The sequence below is a fragment of the Mesoplodon bidens genome (genome assembly GCF_964165515.1).
Source record: "Mesoplodon bidens genome assembly, chromosome: X".
NCBI lineage: Eukaryota > Metazoa > Chordata > Mammalia > Artiodactyla > Ziphiidae > Mesoplodon > Mesoplodon bidens.
This window is the reverse complement of record NC_138163.1, coordinates 28,591,671-28,617,958: the sequence shown is the minus strand read 5'-3', so window position 1 is coordinate 28,617,958 and position 26,288 is coordinate 28,591,671. Positions and strand designations below refer to the sequence as shown.

The 26,288-nt window shown below is 41.7% G+C and overlaps 1 protein-coding gene across 3 annotated transcripts in view; it reads right to left on the bottom strand.

Annotated features, from left to right (window-relative positions):
* AIFM1 (apoptosis inducing factor mitochondria associated 1) overlaps nt 1–25,162 on the bottom strand; it is a 30,837-nt gene extending 5,675 nt beyond the window's left edge. For 2 of the 3 annotated variants that reach the window (XR_014014190.1, XM_081221733.1), the window contains exons 1-13: nt 24,892–25,162; nt 17,702–17,844; nt 13,411–13,510; nt 12,088–12,212; nt 11,833–11,963; nt 10,270–10,360; nt 5,906–5,990; nt 5,169–5,245; nt 4,147–4,255; nt 3,286–3,393; nt 2,873–2,961; nt 2,273–2,413; nt 518–660 (exon numbers count right to left, since the gene is read on the bottom strand). Coding sequence is in view for 2 of the 3 variants with exons in the window: in XM_081221733.1 (XP_081077859.1) it covers nt 518–660; nt 2,273–2,413; nt 2,873–2,961; nt 3,286–3,393; nt 4,147–4,255; nt 5,169–5,245; nt 5,906–5,990; nt 10,270–10,360; nt 11,833–11,963; nt 12,088–12,212; nt 13,411–13,510; nt 17,702–17,844; nt 24,892–24,997 (1,448 nt within the window). In the remaining variant the exon portion in view is untranslated. Of the gene's footprint in view, nt 1–517; nt 661–2,272; nt 2,414–2,872; nt 2,962–3,285; nt 3,394–4,146; nt 4,256–5,168; nt 5,246–5,905; nt 5,991–10,269; nt 10,361–11,832; nt 11,964–12,087; nt 12,213–13,410; nt 13,511–16,387; nt 16,519–17,701; nt 17,845–24,891 lie in introns of all 3 variants that reach the window. The other variant, XM_081221734.1, reaches the window with a different exon arrangement.
* Nucleotides 25,163–26,288: the final 1,126 nt, after the last annotated feature.

Here is a 26,288-nt window from a genome sequence, read left to right as displayed (position 1 = left end):
GGAAGTTTTATGTACCCCAACTTTCACATCAACAGATGAGAGTGGGCCAAACAGGGCCAGCTCCAGTATTCAAGAATGTCCATTGCTAACTTTCTACTATCCAGAGAGCTGCCTATATACGTTTGACTCTGAGTTGCTGATCTTAAGGGTTACATATGAGTGAGCTTCCTTTTTTGTCAGTAGGTTGGGCTCAGTAGAATTAGCAGCAAAGAGCAAATAAAATATACTGCTGTCTGTATCTAAGAGCACACTTTTGTACTACCCACTGTAGCTCGAACTCTGAGCTATTTTAGCAGAAGTGCTGATGCCATTTCCATTCATTCATCTAGTCTAACTTATGTCAGATGGAACCCTTTTACCAGAAGATGGCTCAGGGGTAGGATGCATGGACACGAGACGGAATTTTTTCACCCCCTGTATGAAGCTAACTGGCCCACCAGGAAACCAAAGCACGTAACTCTGGTTCCATTAATTCTGTGTTCTAACCAATTGAGTCCTCAAGGCACAAAACTATTACCAGAACATTGACTGATGCCAGTACGGCTTAGCAGCTCCAGTCATATTTTCTCCAGCCAATCTTCCGCTCACAACAGCGTGATCATGGTGCTCCACCCGCCTCCTACCCAACTTTATATCGTAGAAACATGCAGCATCTCCTGCCTTTGGAGACAAACACATTACATGAACACATGATAAAAAAGCAAGTTAAGGACAGAACATACACTTTTGGGGCTCAAAAAATGCTTGTGATGTTAACTAATGACTTCCAACCACAGGCCAGAATCATACCTACACTATCAAAAACAGTTGCGCTTCCATTTTTACAAAAACCATTCTGTGCTTCCACAAAGCTAACCTTAATCTTCCATGCTCCAGCTTACAGCTATTTCTTCTCATTCTGCCCTCAGCAGAAACAGGATATTTAATAACCATGATTTGCAGAATATTCTTTCCTGTGTGGAATCCAGTTTTTAGATGTGACTGCCTCTTACCTAGACATCTTTTCCAAGATAATTTTTTTTTGGTCATTCACTATTCATTCAACAAGTATTTACAGAATACTTACTCTGTACAAAGCATTATGCTGTCTGGGCTGCAGAGACACGCCTGACATAGACCTTGCCCACAAGGAGTGTATAAGTGAGTTGAGGAAGGTGTGGCACTCTCCCTCACTACGGTGTACCATGCCAGAGGTATGCAGTGAGTGAGCTCAGTGTTTCAAGCAGAGAGAGAACCCCCCGCTGGAGGTGAACAAGGCCAGCTTCACAAAGGATGTGGTATGGGAGCTCGCTCACCCTTTGTCTTTGTGGCTATTCAGACACCCCTGAAGCAACCTAAAAATCCAACATGTGAGCAACGGCGAGATAAGCTCTGAAATCCACCTAATGGAATATTATACAGTCGTTACACTGTTTATGGAATCTGAAGCAATGTGGAAAAAACTTACATTTGAATGTTAAGTGAAAAAGAAAATACAAATGTTTATACGTAGTATGCTCGCCATGACTGTCTACAACAAAGAAAAAAACTATGCGTGAGAAAATGAAGGGAAGAAACTACACCTAAACATCAGTGGTTGCTGCAGGGGAATGTCCCTTTCTCCTTTTTGCCTGTGTTTTTCATACTGAGCGCGTATTGCTTTTATAACAATTTTTTAAACTCCAGTACACTGTAACTTTAAAAAAAAAATCTTTACGGGAAAAACACCCTGCAAAGTTCCTATGTCCTCAGTTGCAGAGTCCATAATCAAACACAATACACTTGTAATGATCTAACAATAGGGAAATTACCTCATGGTTCCTACATACTATAGTCTTGTTTGTGTCATAACAGATTTTTAAAAACAGCTAAAAATAGTACTCAAGGAAAATGAAAATGGAGTAATTTTCCTTTCCAGAGAATGTTATAAAACTGCCTCATCCTCCATTCCCTGGACTCGAGTTCAGGCAAGGGAATAGCAGATCAGTCTGAAAGCCGCGCACACGCCCGCCAGGGTCATGTTGATGGCTGCTGCCAACAGTGGAACCAGGAGAGACCTACTCCTGTGGGCACGAACACTGCTCATTTCCTTTTCCATGAGCCTGCGGCGTGAGGCCAGACCTGATCTCGTAAGCCAAGCAGTTCACAAGTTCCTGCTCTCCACCCTCAGCTTCCAAACACACTGACCCTATTTGGGTGAGCTGCTACTGAGCCTTCGCACACCACCGGGCAGACCTGCTCCCAGGCCGGGACCAAGGCACCGTGCCTGGTCAGGCTGTCATTGCATACTTACCACCCAGATGTTAGAGCGGGCCTGGAGCTCTGCATTTACCCGGAAGCCACCAAAATCAGAGTCTATCTCCAGTCCGCCAGTCTTGGCCAACTCAACATTGGGCTCCAGGCCCACAGCTGCCACTATGTGGTCAGTTTCTACCTGAGGACAAAAAGAATTCAGTCAATTATTACAGCTTCCTCGTATGCCTATGAACCCAGCGACTGTAAATCACAGTCACAAAAAATCACAAAAAATCGGGGCTTCACACAAAAAATCATCGGGTAACTCTGGTCAAAAGATTTTAAGTTCCATTTCATAAAGTGCCACCCCTCCACACATACATACCCCCTACCATCTGAACAGAAATCTGCCACCCTAGGAAGGTCTCAAAAATCTGTGATACACATAGGAAGAGGCTATGGGAAATGGTTCCCAGGCGGCTACTCTGGCTCTCATCATTCTTCTTTTAGCAAAAGACAGTTCATTAAGAAAATTATGACAGGTTAATGGTGACTACCAGGACAACTAATCTACTGGTTATCAAATGAAGGAGTAAGAATGAGGAAAGGGCAGAGCAGGCTTGGAAGGTGTTCTGGCAGCCTGTCTTCCCCTCCTTACCTTCCGGCCATCTTTCAGCTTGATGAGTAACCTGCCACCGCTGACTCCAACTGATTGCACAATAGCACTGGGCAGCACCTTAACCCCCTCTGTAAAGGCAAACGAGACCTGAGGCTGAGCCTGTGAGCCTACCACCTTCATGACGACCAGAGAAGCTGATGAGAGTAATCATTAGTACGTAGGCAGCCTTGGAGAGCCACAGGCACCCACGCCCACAGTTCACTTCCAGCACTTCCAGGAATCTGGTGTGTCAGATTCAGAACACCTACATGAAGCTGGCTGACAGGAGAATGGTGGAAATTTTTCATCGGGCAGCTGGTAAGGCTTATGGACAGGGGGTTCCCAAAGAAGCAAATTTTGCCTTAGTCTTCACTCAAGGCAAGAGTGGGAGCATATGGAAAGAGTGTCTCTACCTTGCCTGACTTTTTCCATGGTCCAGTTGCTGAGGTATTCGGGGAGGATCTTTCCCATATTTCCTTTCTCAGGGAAGAGCTGAATCACTTCTGTGCCCGAGGCTCGAGCTGGGAAGAAGAAACAGAGTAGGTATAGTGGAGGCAAAAGTCAATCCTAGAAGACAGGAAGAGAAGTAAAGGAGCCACAGGCAGCCATCTACTGCACACAGGGCAATGCCGCGACCCAGGCCAGAGCGCCCATTTGTGGGGCACTAGGGCACAAGGGCATCCACAAGGCAAATACAACAGATGCCAGAACTTGTCCCTGGATTCAACTACATACTGTGAACTCAGTGCACTTATACTTAGGCTTACACAAGTGCCTTGCAAGCTCTGAATAGTAAGCACCCTCCCGAGAAGATGCCCTGATTTCACACAGCTGAAAAATAACATTAAGGAAAAAATGGTTGCCGTGAAACATTCAAACTGGAACTCACAGATCTGTCAAGCTGGGAACCATCATGTATCTGAAAGAAGTCTTTGACTTTTACAGGGAGCAGCAGTTCAAAGATACATACAGTTCTGTAGTCTACACTGCGCCTACCATCTTAATAACTCACTTTCCTTAATATTTTATTTCTAAGGAGTCCTGGCATAGAGGCGAGAGGAAAGGAAAAAGGAAAGAGAGCGGCACTGCTCAGCTGCTCAGATGACAGCTTTTCGATCACTAAGGCATCCCTCATCAGAGCTAAGCTCAGTGATTAGTTTTTCACCATGTAAACCTTAATCAAACTCTTTCTATTGATCCTGGTAAATGCATCTCTGAAAAGCATGTGATATAAGACCAGAGAAAGAAAGTCAAGGTCACTCCCCAATACTCACCCTTTCGGCCAAGAGCACAGGCCAGTTCGCTACCAAGGAAGCCCCCACCGATAATTGTAATCGACTTGACTTCCCGGGAAATCTTCTCTAAGGTTCTAAAGTCTCCAATCTGCAGGATCACATAAGTTTAGTCCATTGATTTCCCAAAGGAGCATAGGATGATAATACCAGGAAATATTTTTGCTAAATCTTTGACAACAATAATTTGCACATAAAATCTTCTCCTTGTATAAAGTGACTCGACTACAGCCTCTATTTTATTGATGTAAATTTCTTTCTCCAATGTAACACTCTTTCTAATAACAGTGGTTCTCAACTGGGGGCAGATATACTCCCCCTCCCCCAGGGGACATCTGGCAATGTCTGGAGACATTTTTGGCTGTCACGACTAGAGTGGGGAGATACTAGTTGAAGCTAGTGGGTAGAGTCCAGGGATGCTGCTGAACACCCTACAATGCACAGGACAGCCCCTCACAACAAATGGTTATACGGCCCAAAATGCCAATAGTGCCAAGGCTGACAAACCTTGTTGTATCAAGAACTTAAAGGACAGTACAAACCTTTTCTGATACCCATAGCAGTGGCTGAAATTTTTCAGCAGTTTTCTTAAGTAAAGCATGGTGTTAAGAAGCAATCCCCTGCTTCCTTTTTCACTTAGGTACTCAACTTTTCTCCCTAAAGTCTCCACAATAGCACTTGCAGTGAAAAATGCCAAGAGGCTATAAGGATTTCCAATGACTCAAATGCATCAGGAAAAAACAATTATGGAAGGGCAATCGAAGGAACTATAGCAAGCAATAAAAAACACTAAATCTGTTTTTCTCCTAGGAGCTCAAAACCCTTGAGTGAGGTATCTGAGGTGCAGAGAGAGGAAGTGACTTGCTCAAGGCCAGATAACAAGCCTGTAGAAAAGCCATAGTTAGAACTTCAATCTCCCAATTCCCGGGTGGGTACTTGGGGACCACAAGATCATGCTACCTCTTCAAAACCGCCACAACGAAAGCACTAAAGCTGACAATTACCTTTCTGAAAAGTGTTGTTCTACTCTTCACCTCTGCTCCAGCCCTATCAATGGCAGACAGACTTCTTGGAGTGCCTCCTGGAAATAAGAGGAGAAAAATCCTTTAGTCCAACGAGCAGGAGCTAGCCCAAACAATCCCCCCACAAAGGTGGTGCTGTGGTGTGTGCTGCTGGTGTCACAGCGGCATCAACAGGATACAAGACTTTGTTTTCCCTCCACTCTCCCCACAGTGGGCTTTAATCAATTTCCTTTGAAAAGCAGATTTGAGAGTCTCTCTTCAAAGGGCCCACCATTCCCATAGATGGCCAGAAGCCCTCACTTTTTGCTCCCATTCTCTTCTACTTTTTCATGAGGATTCACCAGAAAGCATGGCTATGTTTGTTTAAGCAACTGCATCCTTCTCCTCTCTTGATTACTGATTGGAACTGGCAATGAAGCCATGAGGTTATATCACTTTCAGGACACAGGGCAGAGGGCAGAAGGCAAAGGCTAAGCAGGGAGAGAAAAAAGAAAGGCAGTCCTCTTCAGTACCCATCCATCATGCCTTTACCAGAAGGAACAATATGGATAATCCAGACGGACAACTGATCAGATGCTTGTAGTTAGCCAAGCTTTGCACCAAGAGAAGACACCCACTTCAGAGTATGGGTTTCAGTTTTCTTAAGATTAAGTAATGTCTTTATACTAAAATTTGAATGAGCTGTATCAGGGAATAAAGCCATCTCCAGAAATACTCACCTGTTGCAATCAAGCACTTTTCATAGGTTATTTGAGAGCCATCATTAAGTTTCGCCACATTGCCTCTCACATCCAGCTGTACTACCTGGTACAGTCAAACACATACACACACAGAAAGATATAAATTGGCTTTAAAATTTTTTACTGAGATATACAACATAAAATTCACCATTTTAAAGTGTACAATTCAGTGGGTTTTAGTATATTCACAAGGTTGTGCAACCATCACCACTATATAATTCTGGAACATTTCCATCACCCCCAAAAGGAACCCTGTACCCATCAGCCCAATGAGAAGAGTTAGTTCTTGACCTAAGGTGATCCTTAAGAAACCATTTCTAGGTAATCACTGGCACTACAGTTTCTGGTACCCAGTTTCTTCAAGTAGTCATAATTTCCTAAGCAGCCAACATTAGAGTTAAGTCCCTACTGTCCCAAAGTTCCTGCCCAATTTGTGGAAATGGACAACAGGGACAGACTCTTCTGTCTGGCTCTTTGGGACCCTTACTTCTTTGCTAACAACTCTCCTACATCCTCAACAGCTTTGCAGATGCTTTCTCCAACTTCTAGCTTTCACTAAAACTGAGCCCGCTCCCCCCGCCCCCAGGAAAGCTCATACATAGAGACTGCTCACTCACCCAAACTCCTCCCCATCACAAGGAGAGGGTGTTGGCTGCTGGTGGTTCCAAGTTATTCTTGTACTATCATCCCCTCTGAAAGACACCGACACATATCCCTACAAATCAGTGTTATCCAGCCTCCTCCTGGTCGTTCCTCATTCACTGAAGTCCTTGGCAGCTGGATTATACTTCTCCTCTGAGTCACATCTAGAATCCTATCTCTTAAACTTCTACTTCAAACATCTCACTCTTTGGTCACAATTTTCCATCCTTCCAGCTTTCTCTCGGTTCCACCGCCACCTATCCTTGCTTTTGATTTTCTCCATTTACCCAGTGGGCTGCTCCATTCCAACTAATCTGGGCCAACGGTAGATCATCCAAACTGTGCTCTTGCCAGCATCCCTAATTTCCTTGCACCCTGCTCCTTAGGGTGAAAAGCTGGAGCTTTGCAGTCAGAGAGACTGGGGTTCCTGGCTCTGCTCTACTCCTTATGAGCAGTGAGACCATTCATTCAACACATATTTATTAAGCACCTAGTATGTGTCAGGCACTGTGGTAAGTGCTGGGGACACAATGTTGAGAAAAACAGATACCTTCCTGCCTTCAGAGTGTAGTAGCCAAGACAGACAATTTAACAAGTACTACAATCAAGGGTGAAAAATTGAGTGAGAAATGCTCTAAGAAGGACAGTACAGGTAGCGCTGGAAACATATGACAGGTGCACTCAATCGAGTTTTCTGGGGTGTGTGGGGGGGTGGGCAACGACATAAACTGAGATTGGATGTGTGTGCAGCTTCCTTAGCCGCCTTTGATTTGTCCTGGGTAAGATCCCTCTTCAATCCAACGCCTGTACTCAACCCTCAAACTGCTCACTCTCAGATAACCACCTGGTGTCCTAGTTTATTGCAAAAACAAGTAAAGCCATCAGATGTGATCTTCCTCAGCTTCCCGTACGGATTCCCACCTCCCAACGCCCAAATAAAAACTTTACTTCCTTTCTTCCAGCTTCTGGGATGAGGTGGCCTTTCTGTTCTGTTTCTATGCCTGACCCCCATCCCTTTCCTTCTCTCCCAGAACATTCCCCTATTAGTCACCTGCTCATTCCCCCATCTCTCTCCTGACATCTTACCCCTCAGCCCATTGACATGTTTAAGTCTGTCCCATCCTAAATGTCCCACCTTTGATCCTATGTCCTCCTCAAGCTTTTGTCCAATGTCATCTCCGTTTTGTCATTTAAACTTTCTGAAAGAGAAGTTTATCTTCTTTTCTAACTTCACAATGATATCTGAACATCTAAATGTAATGGGTCATTTTATGATTCTTTTTCTAGCAGATTCCTTTGCTGCGGTAATACTATGGATCACATCCTGCTTCTTGAAACTCCAACCTTGGCCCCTGCCCTGGGTTCTCCTCATCCTATGCTTTTAGTACTTCTTTCCTAGTCTCCTTTTTGGACATTTTTTCTTAAGGCTGTTTCCTGAAATTTCGGTTCCTCAGGGTTCCATCTTTGCCTCACTCCTTTTCTGACTACCTCAGTTCTCCCAAATCTGTATCTGAGCCCAGAACCCTCCTCTGAACATTATAGTCATGTATCCAACTGCCCTTAGGACATATCCACACAGATATTCCATTTAATACTTAACAGTGCAAAACGAAATTTTATGTCCCCCTTAAACTAGGTCTTCCTCTTGCAATGTCTCTCTCAGCTGGGGGTGCACCAGCGTCTACCACACAAGCTGGAAATGAGAAAGTCATCCCTGCCTCCCCGTCTCCCTCATGTTCTGCCTCCAATCAGTTGCCACCATGCCCTACCAAGTTTGCCTTATGTCGTCAGTCTGTTCCCTGCTCTTCACCACCTTTCTGTCAGGAAGCTATACAATGATGTAATTAAGAGCTTGGGCTCTGGAATCAGAATTCTCCATTCAGAGAGATCTGGGCTCAAATTCTGTTTCCACCACTTATTAACTATGTGATCTTGAGCAAGTTACTTAACCTCTTTTTCATCTCAATTTCTTTCTCTATAAAATGAAAATAATAATAGTACCTGCTTCATAAGATTATTGTGAGGGTAAAATGATGTAATACACGTAAAGCACTTTAAAAAAACTATGCTTACTTCATCTTCTTCCTCATCATCACCACCACCATCACCATCACCACTACCACCACTACTGCCCTAATTTGGGCTCCCATCATCTCTCACCTGGATTATTATAATCGTCTTCAGAATGGTTTACTTCTAATCTTGTTCCCCTGAAGACCATCTTCCTCACAGCCAACCGAGTGATTACTTAAAATTCAATCCAACTGTTTTATATCCTTGTTTAAAACTCAACAGCTCCTCAGTGCCAATGGGATAAAACTCAAGCTCTTTCACACGACAGAGCTCTCGACGATCAGACCCTGCACAACTTCTCAGTTTCATCTCCTGCCACTCCTGAACTTTCTGCTCTATCGGTACCTAGCTGCTTGTGTTCCCCTGCACCAAACATGCTTTTTCATACCCTTGTGCCTTTGCTTATGCTATTCTTTTTTTTTTTGCGGTACGCGGGCCTCTCACTGTTGTGGCCCCTCCCGTTGTGGAGCACAGGCTCCGGACACGCAGGCTCACGGGCCCAGCCGCTCCGCGGCATGTGGGATCTTCCCGGACCGGGGCACGAACCCGCGTCCCCTGCATCGGCAGGCGGACTCTCAACCACTGCGCCACCAGGGAAGCCCTATGCTATTCTTTTTTACTTGAATGCTTTTCACTTTTCTCTCATCTGGTGAATGCCTCTTCATTCCATAAGATTTCTCATTCTGTAAGACTGCCTTCTCCAGCAAGCCTTTCCTGAAACCATCATTATACTGGGCACACTTCCCAATAATTCCCACAGTATACTGAGTTTCTTTCTTACTTCACATCTGTGTTATGATTATCTGTTCATGTTTCTGCCTAATAGTGTTAGCCCCTGGAGGGCAGTGCCTGTGTGCTATTTACCCATAGGTGATACTTAATACATAAGGTCTTCTTACCAGCTTATCCACAAACCCATATCCACCTTCTCTGCCTAACATCCCCTTATAGGAGAAGTGGGCCTATCCCTATCAAAGGTCAATGCCTCCACTTGTGCTCTGGATCCCATCTACTCTGCGCTTTATTCCTTCTGATAACCCTTCCCTCTCTACTGGAACATTGCCATTAGTTTACAAACACACTCTAGACCTCCCTCTTGTTAACAAAAACAAAACATAACACAACAAAACAAAACCCTCCCTGGACCCTAAATGCCCTCCTGTAACTGCCCCCAGTATTCAGGCACTCAACTTTGTAAAGTCTAACAATATTTTCCATGCTGATGTCATGCCTGAATTATTTTACTATCCTGAATAATATACATTTGTCAATGTCTTGCCATCAATAATCCCAAAGAAATGTTAGTGTGGAAAAACAGGAAGAAGAAGGAAAGGCAGAGGAGCAAATCAGCAAAAGGAACAGCTTCAGAGTCACGGTCCCCAATGATTTGACTTCCCCTGGAAAGTTTAGCTAGCCTGCTACTCTAGGCTTGAGACTAGTGCTTTCCCCAGGAAGACACACTAATTAGTGTAGACTGGCAATATTAAACCTAAAATGACTTGATCTTTCTTTGATGAACTACAATGGCAGGACAGACATAAATGGTAGTGGGAATACAAGTCACCATGTTCGCTGCCCACATGGGCAGATAGGTGGAGCCTGACAAAGGAAGCAGCCTACTAGTTCACCTTCTTCCCAGTGAGGACGGCCACACCACCATTCTCAATGTGAGGCAGCTCCTGAGCAGAGACATAGAAAGAAGGTGGCTGGAAATATATGCTGTACGGAGGAAAGGGAAAAAATATTATAAGTACCTGGAACTGCTATCGACTTCCCCCAGAGCCTTAGTAAAATTGCTTCCACCATGGAAAACTTTTAGGAACATTTTCTAAAGTAAGTCTCCAAGGCCACTAAATCTTGGTTGCGACTTACTCATACAGAGGTGTTTTATGCTAGTGAGTCTCAACTGGGAGCAGTTTTGCCTACCAGGGACATTTGACAATGTCTGGATACATTTTTGGCTATAATAGCTTTGGGGGAGTATGCTTCTGGTATCTAGTGGGTAGAGGCCAGGGATGCTGTTAAACATCCTACGATGCACAGACAAGGCCCCCAAAACAAAGAATTATCCAACCCTAAAGGTCAGCAGTGCCAAGGTTGAGAAACCCTGCTCTGGATTTAGGTTCCTTTCAAAGTTAGAACACGGGGAGTGTCCAAGGAGCTGGTACGCACATCTACCCAAACGAGCTGTCCAGAATGGCACTGGTCAATGGACAACTAGGTCTAGCTCCTAAGATGATTTTGCCTCAAACAGTAGACAGTAACCATGAAATATTAATTAAGGGATGGATAACATAAGTGGAAGTATGCATCCTGCCTGAGAATAGGACATGATAATACGAGTGAGGGAGGCAGGTAGATTTATAAAATTTAGTCCAGTGTCAAAGGGATCCACTAATGAGAAAAAAAATTGATACCTGAAGAACATGGTACTGGACTCAGGAGATCCAAGGAGTCTTTTAAAAGGAAAGGGCTTCTTGACTTGTATTTCCAAGTCTCTCATGCAAACATTTTAATAGAGGTTCTTCCTTACAGTGTTCCCACTATATACTCCCTTTTTTTTTTTTTTTTTTTTTTTTGCGGTACGCGGGCCCCTCACTGCTGTGGCCTCTCCCGTTGCGGAGCACAGGCTCTGGACGCACAGGCTCAGCGGCCGTGGCTCACGGGCCCAGCCGCTCCGCGGCATGTGGGATCCTCCCGGACCAGGGCACGAACCCGTGTCCCATGCATCGGCAGGTGGACTCTCAACCACTGCGCCACCAGGGAAGCCATATACCCCCAATTCTAAGTGCTTCCTAGGGCATCCAAGGAAGTGCCACCGAACAGTTTCTTTTTTTTTTTTGCTTTTATGGGACATGCCTAGGCAGGTGTGAAGAAGTGACAACACAGGCTGAGCTGCTCTTCACTCTACAGAAGTCTAACACAAAGGTCCTGGAAACAGGAGCATTAGTGCTTCAGAGGCCAACATTACATCTTCAGTTGTTGGTAGATCTGGTTAACAGAATCCAGGACTCTTGCCACTACAGCCTGTTGTTGCCTCTAAGCTATACCAAGTGTGTACCACAGCGGACTCCAGTGTGCAGCCAAGTCATCTGTCCTACTCACTACATGTGGTTCATGCAAAATCCTGACCTACTCTTTGTGCTAAGCTGAAGTTGCTGGTCGGACCCATTTTACATAAGTGAACAGACCTCCTCTCTTTCCCATTCCATTGTTTGAATCGCAGTGTCTTTGTGACATTTGGATCATCTGAAAACCACAGTTCTTTTGAAAGAGGAGGTCTCATGTATGGCAGCTCAGGATCTTCAGATACGATTAGTACCTTTAGACATGAAACAATGATACTTATCAGAGCCAAGTCATTTAAGAGGCAAATAAAGTGTTCACATTGGCTAAGTGCTTGCAGACTGCGCCCTCCATGCCAAGCAAGACAGTATGTGCCTTACCCTGGCCCCAGGATCCCGAGCCCGGATGGATCTCGCTGCAGCAAAAGCAGCAGTGCCTCCACCGATGAGCAGGAATGGAATGTGACTTGGTACCCTGACTTCAGGAACTGGCTCTCCTTCTGGAGCTGTAAGCAAAAGACCAGACAGGGTGAATTTTTTTTAAGTCTCAGACAACTCCTTACCACTATTAAAAAAAAAAAAAAACAAAGGGCTTCCCTGCTGGCGCAGTGGTTGAGAGTCCGCCTGCCGATGCAGGGGACGTGGGTTTGTGCCCTGGTCCGGGAGGATCCCACATGCCGCGGAGCGGCTGGGCCCATGAGCCATGGCCACTGCGCCTGCGCATCCAGAGCCTGTGCTCCGCAACGGGAGAGGCCACAACAGTGAGAGGCCCGTGTACCACAAAAAAAAACAAAAAACACCTTGCACTTGACTCAATCCTTTACATAAAAAGCTAGCAAAACACTACAGCTACATTAATCTTATCAAATTTCATTGCATTCTGATAGTATAGGAGAAGGAAGCATCCCTTTCATTTCATAAGTGAAAAATACCCAAAAAAGAGGTGAATAATTTGGCCAATGTCATTCATTCACTAAGTCTCTCAGAACTAGAACCTAGCTTAGTGTTTAGCTATTTCTAAAATATATGAGAAAGTATATATTAGAAAGCTTCTGCCCTTCCCATTAATTTCTTAATGACCAACAGGAACATATCAAGTTCAGTTTCACCTTTTGTTAGCAATAAAGGGGGAAAACTCAGCAGATCAATTGTGGATTATTAAACAATGTTCAAAACTAAGGAGGTGGTATGAAGGAAAGCAATGGAAATCGCCTACCCAGAGTCGTGGGGCTTATTAAAGGATTAAAACATTCCTCTCTGAAAAATCAGGCCAGATGTGTGGGATGGAAGTGATGGCTAGACCTATATGCTTTAGGGAAACAAATATATCTTTAACAAATTGAAACTCCAAAGACTCAAAAGGGGAACAAAACAGACCAAAAGAATGTCCTCATGGAAAAAAAAGGGGCTTCATCTCTTTTCCAATAATTTTCCTTGCCAAGCTTGCATTTTTTATTTAAAGCTTGCCCTTAAGAGTCTAATATAAAGAAAAACAACCAATCATAATTATCACTAATTTTATTCTCAAACCCAAATTACAGTCAAACAGTGTAACAAATTGCTCCCCGGTCTGGGGTAATACCATAGTTTCTGGAAGCTTACAATCTCACAGCATCATCGTGTCTAAACAGTATACCTGCAAAGCATAGCACCCAAATTGTTTATAACTTTCCCTTTATATACTGAGTATCAAATCATACTCACCAGATGATGTGGCCTTTTTCTGTTTCTCTTCTGGTGTCAGCCCTAACCCTGAAATTCTTTCATTGTATCTTTTTTGGTCATCTTTTATTGTCTTGTAGGCCTGAAGACCCAAACATGGAGAAAATTTATTTCATCATACAGCTAGCTAGCTCATACCAGAAGTAACATTCATTATCTTTCGATTAAATGAGAAACTTTTGTCTACATGAGGTAAGTTCTTCTATGTTAGAATCACTAAGGCAAAAATTATTTTCTTAAGAAATAAAAAATACCGAGTGTGTACACACTTGGTGTGGAAAGAATACACGTAAGCAGAAGGAAATGTTGCAGTTTCAGATTTCCTTAGGCTATATGTGAAGAATTTTCCTCATATTTAATTCTGAAGGTACAGCTAAAGAAAAAAGAAAAACATTTTATACTGGAAGAATAAAGTGCTAGGAAGAGCTAAACTTTATAAAAGGGATTTTGGACTATGCTGGATACTACCTGTGAAACCAATCTATATGGTCCTGAGTAGGAAGCTGGGACATAGGTTTTCTTGGTAGATGTCCCAAGTTTCGCTAAGTACTTAGATAATGCCCTGAAGCATGTCTGCCTGTATGCCTAGTCTTATAGAGTAACCCATCTTTCCCTCAATGGCCTATCCTTTTATGACACTCGGATACTTAATGGGCAAACATCTCTATTAAGCACCTACTGTATTTCAAATATACTATCTTCTCTATCCTTTCAAATTGAAGAAGGGTACCTTAGCACTGACTAGTTATTTTTTTTAAATACAGCATCAGAATTTATTGAAGATTTTTTAAAAAGCAGTAGGCAAGAATGACTTGTTTGCATTACAACACTTTTGCTCTTTTGTACCCCACAGGGTCAATAAGATAGGAATTTAAGTGACCATATGTCAGTTGAAATCCCAGATTGTTAATTAATTGGAGGAGAAAGTAAGGACAATCAGAGGAAGTATCATAAAACATGTTCTAAGAATACTTCTATGAGCCCCTTACAAAGCAGCCCACTAGGCAATGTGCTGCAATAAGGAACCTGGACTCTCAGACCTGGACTTGACATTTATGAGCCTGGAAACATCTAACATATGATATGAATGGACTAGAAAATTAAGTACTGTATGTTAAAAGATAATGGTTATTCCTTGAATTTACCACTAAATTCATCAAATTCATAAATTGAATTCAACTAACATTAATTTCAGGAAGAAAGTTTTTTTATCTTGGCATCAGATATCATACACAAGTCCAGCATTTACCCATTCCTTAAAAAAATATTTATTTTAAGAAAGAGACGTTTACCTAAAAAGACGGCTTAAGCTGGTCAGTGTGAGTGAACAGAGAAATAAACTGGGGTCATGTTCACATTGAGAGGGATATCCAAAAATAGCCTAGGGCCTCTCATACCTCCTAATGGCTTCACACACGAAGGGAAGAGCAAACCAAGAAATAGCTTGAGGTTTAGTGGGGAAAGGACAAGAAAGAGGTTTGTCACATATTTATATACATATATATTTATATATTTAGCTTTTAAGTAAATGTTCCAATATAAAAATAAGTTTACGGACATACTAAATAAAAATTTACCTTTTTCCCCCGAGTGTTTCTGTCTCCCCAGATTGCACAGATTTTCAGTTAGTGACATGAATACATGTCAGGTTAAGAAAAACTACAAACTTATGAAATATGTTAGCAGACAACTTTCCTAAACAGATGAATATAACACCATATATTCATCTTAAAGGAATATGAAAGGAAACAGTTCATTTTCTGGGCCAGGCAATGTGGTCCTATCAGTTGAACAATGGCAAAGGGCCCAAATACTAAATCTCATTAAATATTCTAAAGGCCACCTTGACTCTGCTCACTGACAAATCTAAGCCACCTCATTATTTAAAATGTAATATAAAACTATACAAAATAGTTTGGTAGACAAAAGCTTATCATTTAATCTGAAATCACTATAATATAGCAGCTTTATTATTACCAGTGTTGGATAAACCCAGAGGGCAATGAGGCATTTAACTGAATGGCTTGAGAGGAACTTGTGCTTCACAGACATTTCCAGGCAGGAGAAAGCAACAGTGAGTGGCCCTATCTTGTGGCCTGGCATTAAGAGATTCGCCTGGCCAGCTCTGTGGAGGCCATCCAACTCTGGTACAGCAACATAAACCAGAGGTTTAATAGCTTTCAACTGTTACAAACATATCAGATGCAAACAATTTAAATCTATTTCTGAATGAATGGGGTGGAACTGATGGGAAAAGTTGAGAGAGCTATAAAATGGAAAAGTTAAGGTTTAGACGGTAGTATCTGAATTATAAGAGAGGCATTTAAGAAAGCAATCCACACGAATGCATTAGCTTGTACCACTTCAGCCACTAGTTTGACCAAATTACAGATTACAAAAGGGACACTGCCAAATGAATTTACTTGAAATAGAGGCTGGGGATGAGCGGGAAGAACACTGCAATTTCTATGGCTTTTTGGACCTCCTCCGAAGCATTCAATAAAATGCCTTTTCACAATAAAAGTAGGGTTAATTTATTGTTTCCCACGAAACACAAAAATTACATTTTACCTAAAATGATTCGGTGTTCAAGTTACCTTTACTTGCATTCAATGTTTACTCTTTGAGACTGTCTTGTTAGGTATGCAGCACTAAAGCACAATATAATTTAGCATCATAAAAAAAAGAATTATGAAATTGGCAAAAGTTTCAAAGAAAGGGTTGATGATGAGGATTTATAATAATCATTAAATGTACAGCTTTAGATATATCTGGTAAGACTTCCACAGTCTGAAGAATGAGACTGGAGGACTCCCTAGTGACTGACAATGTCCCTTTAATAAATACCTAGAAAGCACATGCTGTGAATATTTCATTGTATTCTAATGGATCAAGTTTTCATTAGTGCCATGGTCTCACCCACCCTACCCCAAAATATATTTTACTGTAAGTATCTTACATAATAAACTCCTGCCCCAGTGACTGTTGCTCCTACAATTAAGAAGTATACTAGGCTGCTGCCATCTTTCCCAGAAGCACCTGTAGACGCTAGTGATCTAGAAGGGGATCCTAGGTGATGACACTGCACAACTGTAGGTAAAGATAAGGCCAAGAAAGAAACAAAAGGAAATAGAAAAAGCACTAAGTATTAATGAAGAAACATTCAACACAAAGGCAGGGAAGCATTTTTGGTTACCCTGTGCTAAAAAAGAAAAAAATGCTGCTCCAGGAATGGAGGAGAATGTATATTTCCTCAAAGTCTGTTATCAGACAGAGCTCACCTATTTCTTACTCTGATTTGACCCACAACTGGTAAGAGCTGTCTACTTTTCTTGTGCACTTGGGAGTTAGGTCAGGGAATGATAATCTAAGTAGCTTCAAATAATTTTCATGTCCCCCCCTTTTTTTAACCTAGATCAAGTAACAAAGATAAGTTCACCGTCTTACCAGGGTAGAAAGAACTAAAACTGTAATGTCATCCAACCATTTGCTCTCAATAAGTAAAACAAACAGCTTCCTTCAATCAAGGGTGCTACTAGGTGTTATCTAAGTTGGTTCACTCAGCCTTACATGATCCAACTTTAGACTGATCTGCTTAGTCACAGTAAACCCTGCCAAGTTAAAGAAAAATGCCCATAGAATAACTCCTCTGTGACCAGCTAAGCTGATCAGAGTTCATTTAAGGAGATATTATTGTGGTACTACTACATAGCAGTTTAAACCATATTTCTCACCTCACACAAACTCCATCCTAAAACTGGAGATACTAGGCCTACTTCTATAATTTAGTATTTGGGTGAGATTCAGGGATAGTTTTCCTTTCAGGAATGCCAGATTGAAGGTTGTTGTTTTTAAATGTTTATTATCCCAAACTAAGGAAAAATAAAATATTTGACAAATGGGTCAAAATCAAATATTGTGCTAAGGAGCTGCAATGAATTTTGACCATATTCACAGGTTAGTGTGTCACATCGAAGAGAAAAGGTACAATTTTGTGGATTAGTCAAATCTAAGAAAACGCAGAGGCCTTCAAGTAAAGAGTAAAAAGACAAGTGAAAAAAGCAAAGATAATCAACGTGAGATTAAATTTCAGTCATTCCCAAATTGGCTCTCATAGGATATTAGACAGTAGGCACTTTGAAGAAGGCTTTTTGGAAATTTTTCCAAAAGGAGAAAGGAGAATTAGTTGTAAAAGTCTTAAAGCAGAGTAGTACTGAGTCTATTAATGGGAGCTGTTTGGCAGCTTCTTTACACAAGCTGCTTTTCTACTTACATATGCACCAGCTCCTATTGTTGATAAGCCCACAATAAGGACTAATACAGAATTATCGATTTTGCCCCCTGATGCACCAGAGCTAGTCATTTGTCTTGTCATCTGGAGTTCTAGAGGAACATGCCATCGCTGGAACAAGTTGCCTAAGGAACACAATTTATTAAGACACACACATACAAAAATAAAATAGTTAATACATGTTTATGACTAAACATTAATGCACTGTACAAGTAAAGACTTAACTGGCCATTGGGCTGTGTGATACTCACTGTCAAATGACCAAGGGAAAAAAATCTTCAAAACTGTACACACAAATACAACAGATATCAGAATGCACACTCTTACGTTGTTGGAGTTTTAACAGTACAATTTAATGCTGTCCAGGGAGGAATTTATAGCTTCCAGAAAAGGTAATGAAAAACACATGGGCAGTTCATCAAATACCTCTCTTTTCACATCTTCACCGTAAATAAAGTAAACATGGAGAGATGACTGAATAGATAGATATAACAAGTTAACTACAGACTACCTGGGACACGCTAACAACTACTTAAGGAGTAGTCTAAATGGCTGGCTCAAACCTTGCACAAAATAATAAACTCCTGCAACACAATCTAACCAGAATACAGTTTAGTCTTGTGTGAAAGGTAATGTGTCCTAGAAGACAGAAATGGTAAAGCTTAGAAGAAAACCAGAAAAAAAAATTTAGGTGAATTTATCTCCCCCAAAGAACTGAAGAATTTTGGACTATGAAATATTTTTTACAATGACAAAATTTAAAATATCTACCAACTATCAATACTTGGCTCTCAGTCCTCCAAAATAATACAAGGATTATGTTGATGTAAAAACTCGGTACAGCTATGTAAGAATCTGAGGATCATAACAACGCTCACACATAGAAATGTAAGAGTTTCATAGACTTCTTTCTCCAGGCGGATGCTGGCATTTTCAGATGAAGGAAGAAGGTCTCAGCACCTTCTCTGCTTGTGATATTCCTCGTGTTGACTATTGACCTAGAACAGGGGTTTGCAAAACTTTTTCTGTAAAGAACCAGATAGAAAATATTTTCAGGTTTGCAGGTCACATGGTGTCTGCTGCAACTACTCAATTCTGCTGATGTTGCACAAAAGCCATAACATATAAATGAATGGGCGTGACTGTGTCCCAATAAAACTTTGTTAATGGACACTGAAAGGTGAATTTAAAAAATTTTTCAAAAAATAGTCTATTAACAATTTTTTTCAGCCATCTGAAAAATGTAAAAACCAATTTTAGCTCAAGGGGCATACAAAAGCATGTGGGTTTGGCCTGTGGGCTGTAGTTTGCCAATCCTGATCTAGAACAGTGGTTCTAAAACTTGAGTGTGCTTCAGAATCCCCTGGAGGGTTTGTTAAAACATGGATGGCCAGACCTACCCCCAGAGTCTCTGAGTTGGAGGATCTGGGATAGGGCTCAAGAATGTACATTTCTAACAAGTTCCCAGGTGATGCTGATGCTGCCAGTCTACACTTTGAGAATCACTGGTCTAGAGGCAAGTATATATGTTCTGGTCTGACCAAGCTTTAAAAGACAAACAGAACGGCGCCGGTAGCTATTCCATATGTACTTGCAGAGATGTGAAATAGGGAGTTTTCCCCCTTGCTCTCACAATTACAGGGCTCAGAGGGGTAAAAACAAGTCCAAAACAGGGCTGCAGTCTCTTACCTGAAATGAAATCCTTGGGAACATGTGCATTCCAGAACTTGGAATTGTTAGGTTTTAAGTATATAATGCATACACCATATAGTAACACCCAACACAGTAAGGGGCAGCAACCCAGTCACACACATTAATGTTTCTATGACCAAGCACACTGAGTGGAATAAACAAAAGACTCTAAGTAGCTTCTCTCCAGTTCTGGTCAGGTTTTACTGACAAATGAGTTACAAAAACTTGATTTTTAGTCCTATTTTGATTTCTAGATTATAGATAAGAGACTACGGACCTATATTCTTAGAACTGGAAATGTATTTTTCTCTACTGTTTTTTATTTCTTACCTGTTTTAGAATTCTTCATCACCACATGAAATAAAAGGGCTTATACTTGGAAATAACAACAAATCACTAAAATAAAAACATGTGCAAGAGTGGAGAAGCTTATCTCGATCTGGGCAAGCTTTTGATTTTCAGAAGTCCATAAAAACGATGAAGCATCAGAAATAGAAACTGACAACTCTCAGAGCTTAGAAAATGAAACTGGGTAGAAAAAGTTCCACATGGCTTAGTACAAAGAATTTAGTTTTGTCCCTTACCTTCACTCCAAGTTTTTTTTTTTACTGAAAATAAATGCTTTTAAAATTCCGTTTATCCCTCTAGAAGATCCTAAATACAGAAATAATAATAACTTTGCTTTAATATAATAATTTAATATAATATTCTGATTTTGCTTGCTTTTCACAAACATAAAACTAAAGGTGTAGATTTGGGTAAGTTCAGCAGTTCTGGCCTCAATTTGCACAAAAAAAAAGACATTTAAAAGTAAATTGGTTTCCTCAGGGTACATGCCCAGTAGTGGGATTGCTGGGTCATATGGCAGTTCTATTTTTAGTTTTTTAAGGAACTTCCATACTGTTCTCCATAGAGGCTGTATCAATTCACATTCCCACCAACAGTGCAAGAGGGTTCCCTTTTCTCCACACCCTCTCCAGCACTGATTGTTTGTAGATTTTTTTTTTGATGATGGTCATTCTGACCGTCATACCTCATTGTAGTTTTGACTTGCATTTCTCTAAAAAAAAAAAGGTGCTAAAGAACCTAGGGGCAGGATAGGAATAAAGACACAGACGTAGAGAATGGACTTGAGGACACAGGGAAGGGGAAGCTGAGACGAAGTGAGAGAGTGTCATGGACATATATACACTACGAAATGTAAACTAGATAGCTAGTGGGAAGCAGCCGCAAAGCACAGGGAGATCAGCTCGGTGCTACGTGACCACCTAGCGGGGTGGGATAGGGAGGGTGGGAGGGAGATGCAAGAGGGAGGGGATACGGGGATATATGTATACATATAGCTGATTCACTTTGTTATATGGCAGAAACTAACACACCGTTGTAAAGCAATTATACTCCAATAAAGATGTTTTAAAAAAAGTAAATTGATTTTTTACAAAGTAAATGGGTTTACATTTAAACTATTGTTTGAAAAGAAATATAATACAATACTGTCATTAACAAACCAACTTTTTACATACCTAGTGACTTTAATTTTGTAAAAGGTGATAATATTGTATGGATGTTCATATTTTCCCTCCAATCTTCTTTTACCTATAAAATTATTCCCACACCTTTCCCCCCATAGCCTCAAAGTCTTAGGAGATTTTACATTATGACTGAAACATGCCTTTTCACTTGTCTTATTAATGTGGGAAAGCCACCTTACTCCTTGACTTCTCATTGCCCCAATCTACTTGTTTTAGATTTTCTGCAGTCAGACCACATGTACAGAGGTAGAGCTTCCTTCCTCACATTTAGGATTCAATTCTTTCTTTTTAAATTTGATCATTTATACATAATAATATGATTGCCATTTTAGCGATAATTAGAACCTCTACTGTGTCATATAATTATCATTTCTTTTTAGTGGTTGGAATAATTAAGATCTAGTCTCTTAGCAAGTCTGATAATATAATACAACATTATTGTCTATATTCAGTATATCGTGCAAAGATTCAATTCCTATAGGTGTCTGCTCAACAAATATTTCTTGAATTAATGAATAAAATAAGGAAATAGAAATTCTTCCCAGTTCTACTGATAAGGACTGAACATTTTGAAGAATTCTTTGCAAAGAAGTTTTGGCCATATCCCATTGTACAGGCTGCTTAATAATAAATTATTAACTTCAAATACCACAGGCTAGCATTAGAATAGTACCTAAATTAGCAAATTCATTTCTTTAGATTTCATAATCTCCTGTTTTTCCATACTCCCAGAAGGCCTTTTCCAGAAATACATCCACACAATTGAGGCACCTAGGAATCTCAAGTGGTTAAGAGGTCTATATGCTCTTGAATCTTGTTTCTGAATGTCAAACTTATTTTTCTGACATGGATAAAACACAGGATAGGACAAGCCTAGATGATCTGTCCATTGTAGTTCGATGCCTCTTGTGTGAAACACTCTGAAGGCACCAGAAGAAAAATGATTTAGATGACAGAAAAAAAAAATCTAACTCTATTTTGCAAAGTTAAGTCCTTCACAGTACTAGGGTTCAGTCACTGAGAATTCACCACGTACCAGAGACTGTACAAAATGCTGAGGACACAAAAATAAATATGACATAACTCCTGTCTCAGATAGTGTATAGTTTAGGAGGGGAGAATGGCTGCTACTATTCTGAATATCAGAAAATGAACTTGACACAAATCACAAGAGACTCAAGACTGCTCAGTTTGGTTTTTAATCCTTAGGTCAGAAGAATGGAAGGGAAAGAGTCATTATTCATCAGAACAGTAGTTTCCAAACTTGCCTGATCATATGAATTACATCAAGGGGCTTGTTAAATATAAATATAAATTCCCAAGGCTCTCTCCTAGAGATTCTCATTCAGTAATTTTAGGGTTGGCCCTCCACTCAATTTATATGACCAGGCAAGTTTTGGAAACATAAAACTTACAATATGCAACAACTCCCTTAAAATATTAGAAAATGTCTAGAAAATACAACATACTAATTGGTTGCAGAAAATGCTGACTTGCTAAAATTTTCTTCTGGAAAGTTTTGCCTCAGCAGAAAGAGTGGGTAAAGGCTCATCTTCTAGGCTTCAAAGAAAGTGTCATTTGGCAGTGTCCAGGAAGCCTGGATCCTTGCCCACAAGATGTCCAGTTTCCTTTTTAAAGAGGTGAGAAGGATTCTGAACAGAGAAAAATGTTCAAACATTTGACCCTCACCTCAGGGGTCGGTGATCAGTCTGATCACATCGGTGGCACAATGTTTGATAACCAAATAAAATACTACAGAACAGAAAATATCTACTACCTAACCAATCTGCTCAGTGCTGAATGCAGATATAAAGTGGTGACTATTAATTACCTTTAATCATTTCTGGAAAGAGGCAGAGCATCCAAATAAAGTAAATAAACAAATAGTAGCAATTATGGTTTTAAGGTAAAAGGCAACATATAATGGAAATGAACCTGACAGTGGTGACAGATGTGGATGAGATGTTTCAAGGGAGGTTTAAAGTTTGCTATAATCCTGGCAAAGAACTAGTGGGGAGGAAGGGAAAAAAGGAGGGGAAATGGCATATCAACAAACAATGCCTCTTCCTGAACTATGCAAAAACATATGTAAATGCTGCTATGTGCAAAAGAAACCAGATTAAGAGCAATCAGTAATCAAGCCAGAAAACAAGGTTGATTCCTTAAATGACAGAAGCATTTCTTTTTGAAATTGTAACCACCCCCACCCACTGCTAAAGGTAAGATGTTATACTCTGGTGCTTGGCCAAAGGACAAAGTAAGTGTATACAAAGAAATGATGGATATGTCGAGAAGTCAGAATATATTCTACAGCAGACTGCCTTAAAATAAAGTCATGCAATGGAAAAGAACATTTTCAGTGAGTATTTTTCAGTAGTTCTAATATCATCAACCACCTCAAATGTCTCATAAATCAATTTACCTTTGCAAATCCATACTTAATTGATGAGAACTTTTGGTCAGACTTCAGAATGCTGGCAAAAGTTGTGAGTTTTAAGCAAAATAAGTACACAAAGTTTGAAAGCCCAGTGTGGATGAAAATCTTCAGCTTACCTAAATTCCTGTCCAACTTACATAGAGCATCCTCATTTCAATGCACAAAACCCATACAGATGACATCATAGACAGGATGTTAGTTTTTAAAATCTAATCTGGTTTTTAAGTTCCCAAAGCAACATGTCTTAGAACATACCTCCGGTACACCCATCAGGAAACATTTTCTTGAGGCATAGCAACTGGAAAAACTATTCAAATGCACATTTCCGAAGACTCTCACAATCTAAGAGAAATATTTTCCACTTTTTTTTAAAGCACCCAGAAGGCAGTTCCAAATTGAAAAGGCCTCAAGGCAGTTCCACACTGACATAGCAAATGTGAATATCCTCGGGTGGCCATTCAAAGATGATTGATAAAAAAAAAAAAAAAAAAAACAAGAACAACAAAACAGCACCTCCTACAGGTGGATAACTCTTTACCCCCCTGAAATGTGCAGGTTGGAAATCAGCAGGCTCAAGACATGCTTAGATAAATTCAAGGAATCTGATGCCCAGTGGGCTAAAGGGGAACCAGATTCATCCTTAACCTTTTGAGGTCAAACTTTAGGAAGCAGTGTGGAGTTGGGGAAAGAGGATTAGGGACCTAGAGACTGGCAAACTAACCTTTGCTCTGCCTGTTACTTAGGTATGTGACCTTGAGCAAGCAATTTCACCTCTCTGTGCCTCGGTTTATTATCTATAAAATGAGTGGGTTGAACTTCACTACGAAATCCCTTCTAGCTCTAAAATTTGTTGAAACAACTTCATGGAGGGCAAATACAATGTTTTCTGCAAACTGTTTCTTCAAAGCGTTGAGACTACCAAGAATTACACTGACCAGGCATCTCAGACTAATTCTAGGCCAGCTCTTCCCGGTGGCTGGCACACGGCGGACTGACCCCTTACTTGCACTGATTGCACTGTTTCTGTTTCACAGGGCACTCAAATCTATGAATCTGATCTGGGGTTTGGAAGGTAGGCAGGTAATATGCTCATTTACAGAAGGAACTGAGGCGTAGGGCTTAAGTGTCCTGCTTAAAGTCTCTCAATGGATAAATGACAAAGTCTACTTCACCTCATTGCTCTAAAAAGGCAGACTGCGGGTGGCCGGGAGGTGGCATTGGACAATACGAGACAGCCAGCTGTTCTGTTATCCCTGAATAGCAAACCCTCCCAGTAAAAGGCCTCAAGCCGACTACTGGGCTCAAATCCCTTGAAGGTCAGGCCGGCACGGCTTGCGAAACTCACGGTTTGGATCCCGCCAATTCGGAATTCACGCGACTGTGAATGTGTTTATAGTTTTTCCCCAGGGGTGGGGGTGGGGTGGGGAGGGAAGGCCTGAGAGGCATAGGGAGCCTGTAGAACCCAGGCCCTTGGTCTTCAAGGTGGGGTTTGCCCGGGATGGGTCAGTCACCTGGGAGCCGGTTCCTCTGCCTCGGGCCTCGGAAGCACACTGTCCGCACCAAGGGCGCCAGCTTCTGCTTCAAAGCACCCGCTGCCAGGCCTCCACACCGGTACATTTCGGCAACCGTTACTCTGGACCTCCTCCTCCTTTCCTTTCTTCTTAAGCACCGACCGACAGGTCAAACACCGTGGTCCTTGGCCCGTTCCCCCGGCTCCCTTCACACGCACTCTACGTAGGCTCCTCCTCCCAGCTCCGGGTGGGCATTGGACAGCTAGGCCGGCCTTCTAGAGCAGGGGAAGGGGAAGCGCAAGCGCGACTGGAGGCCTACTGCGCAGGCGTAACGCTCAGCGCCGCATTGCGATTGGTCCGCACGGGGAGAAGCTGTGCGCATGCGCCTAGCTGTCCGAACACTTGGAAAGACCCCAGGCTGAGTTGCTTGCAAGTTTCTGCGGGTTGATAGCAACGCGTTCCGCTAAGCGAGCTCAAAAGCTGTCCAAGGAGGGACCGGTGGGGCCGCTTTGCCTAGCGGTTGTGGCCGGTGTTGCCGCTCTGTCGATGGCGGGAACCGGTAACGGCACCTCACAAAGCGTGGCCCCAGCACCGCAGTTTGTTCTTCTGTTTTAGGCCACTAATTACTAGGTACTAAGCTTTCCCGGTTCTCTGGCTGGAGTTCACTTCCAGTATTTCCGTAGGTCCAGCCGGCGCACCTGGCTTCCCAGATTCGGAGTGGACTTCCGTCTTTTACACATTGCTGGCTCTTTCCCACCCAGCCCCTGTTTGCAGGACAAGTAATCATTCCGCGCTCTCTTTCCCAAATCGCTTTTATATTGTGCAGTTCTGTGTCCTAGATGCTGTACGAGGTGCTGCGGACAGTCTCCTGCTATTATGGCTTCCGTGCTTGAGAGCAGGATGCTGGCAAAAAGAGTTCGTGCTTCCCAGACTTTCTGTGAGAGTATTCCTAAGCAGGATTTTAAGAGTTGTGGGAGGAGTAGGGTGAGGGGCTGAGTGTAAATAGGTGTTTTGACTCTACCAAATGTAAGCTAAATTGGAAATAAATTATTGGCTGTATGCAAAACATAACATATGCCTATTTCAAAGTTTTGAGTTACATGTTCATTTAACAGGTATTTATTGAGCACTTGCCACTTGGACTGTGCTATTAAAGGAGCTCTGGGGGATATGAAAAGTATAGGAAGTGGTCACTGTCTAGTTGGGGAGATGTCATATACTGGTCATTTAAATAATAAATAATATCTGATGTAGTGCAAGAGCAAGAGAAAATATGGGATGGAATAGCTAAGGAAGGACTTCATGTAAGAAGTGTTACTTGAGCTGTGTCTTGAAGGATGAGTAGTAAAATTCAAATAGTGGAGGAGAAGGAATGATATTTCAGATGGTGAATACTT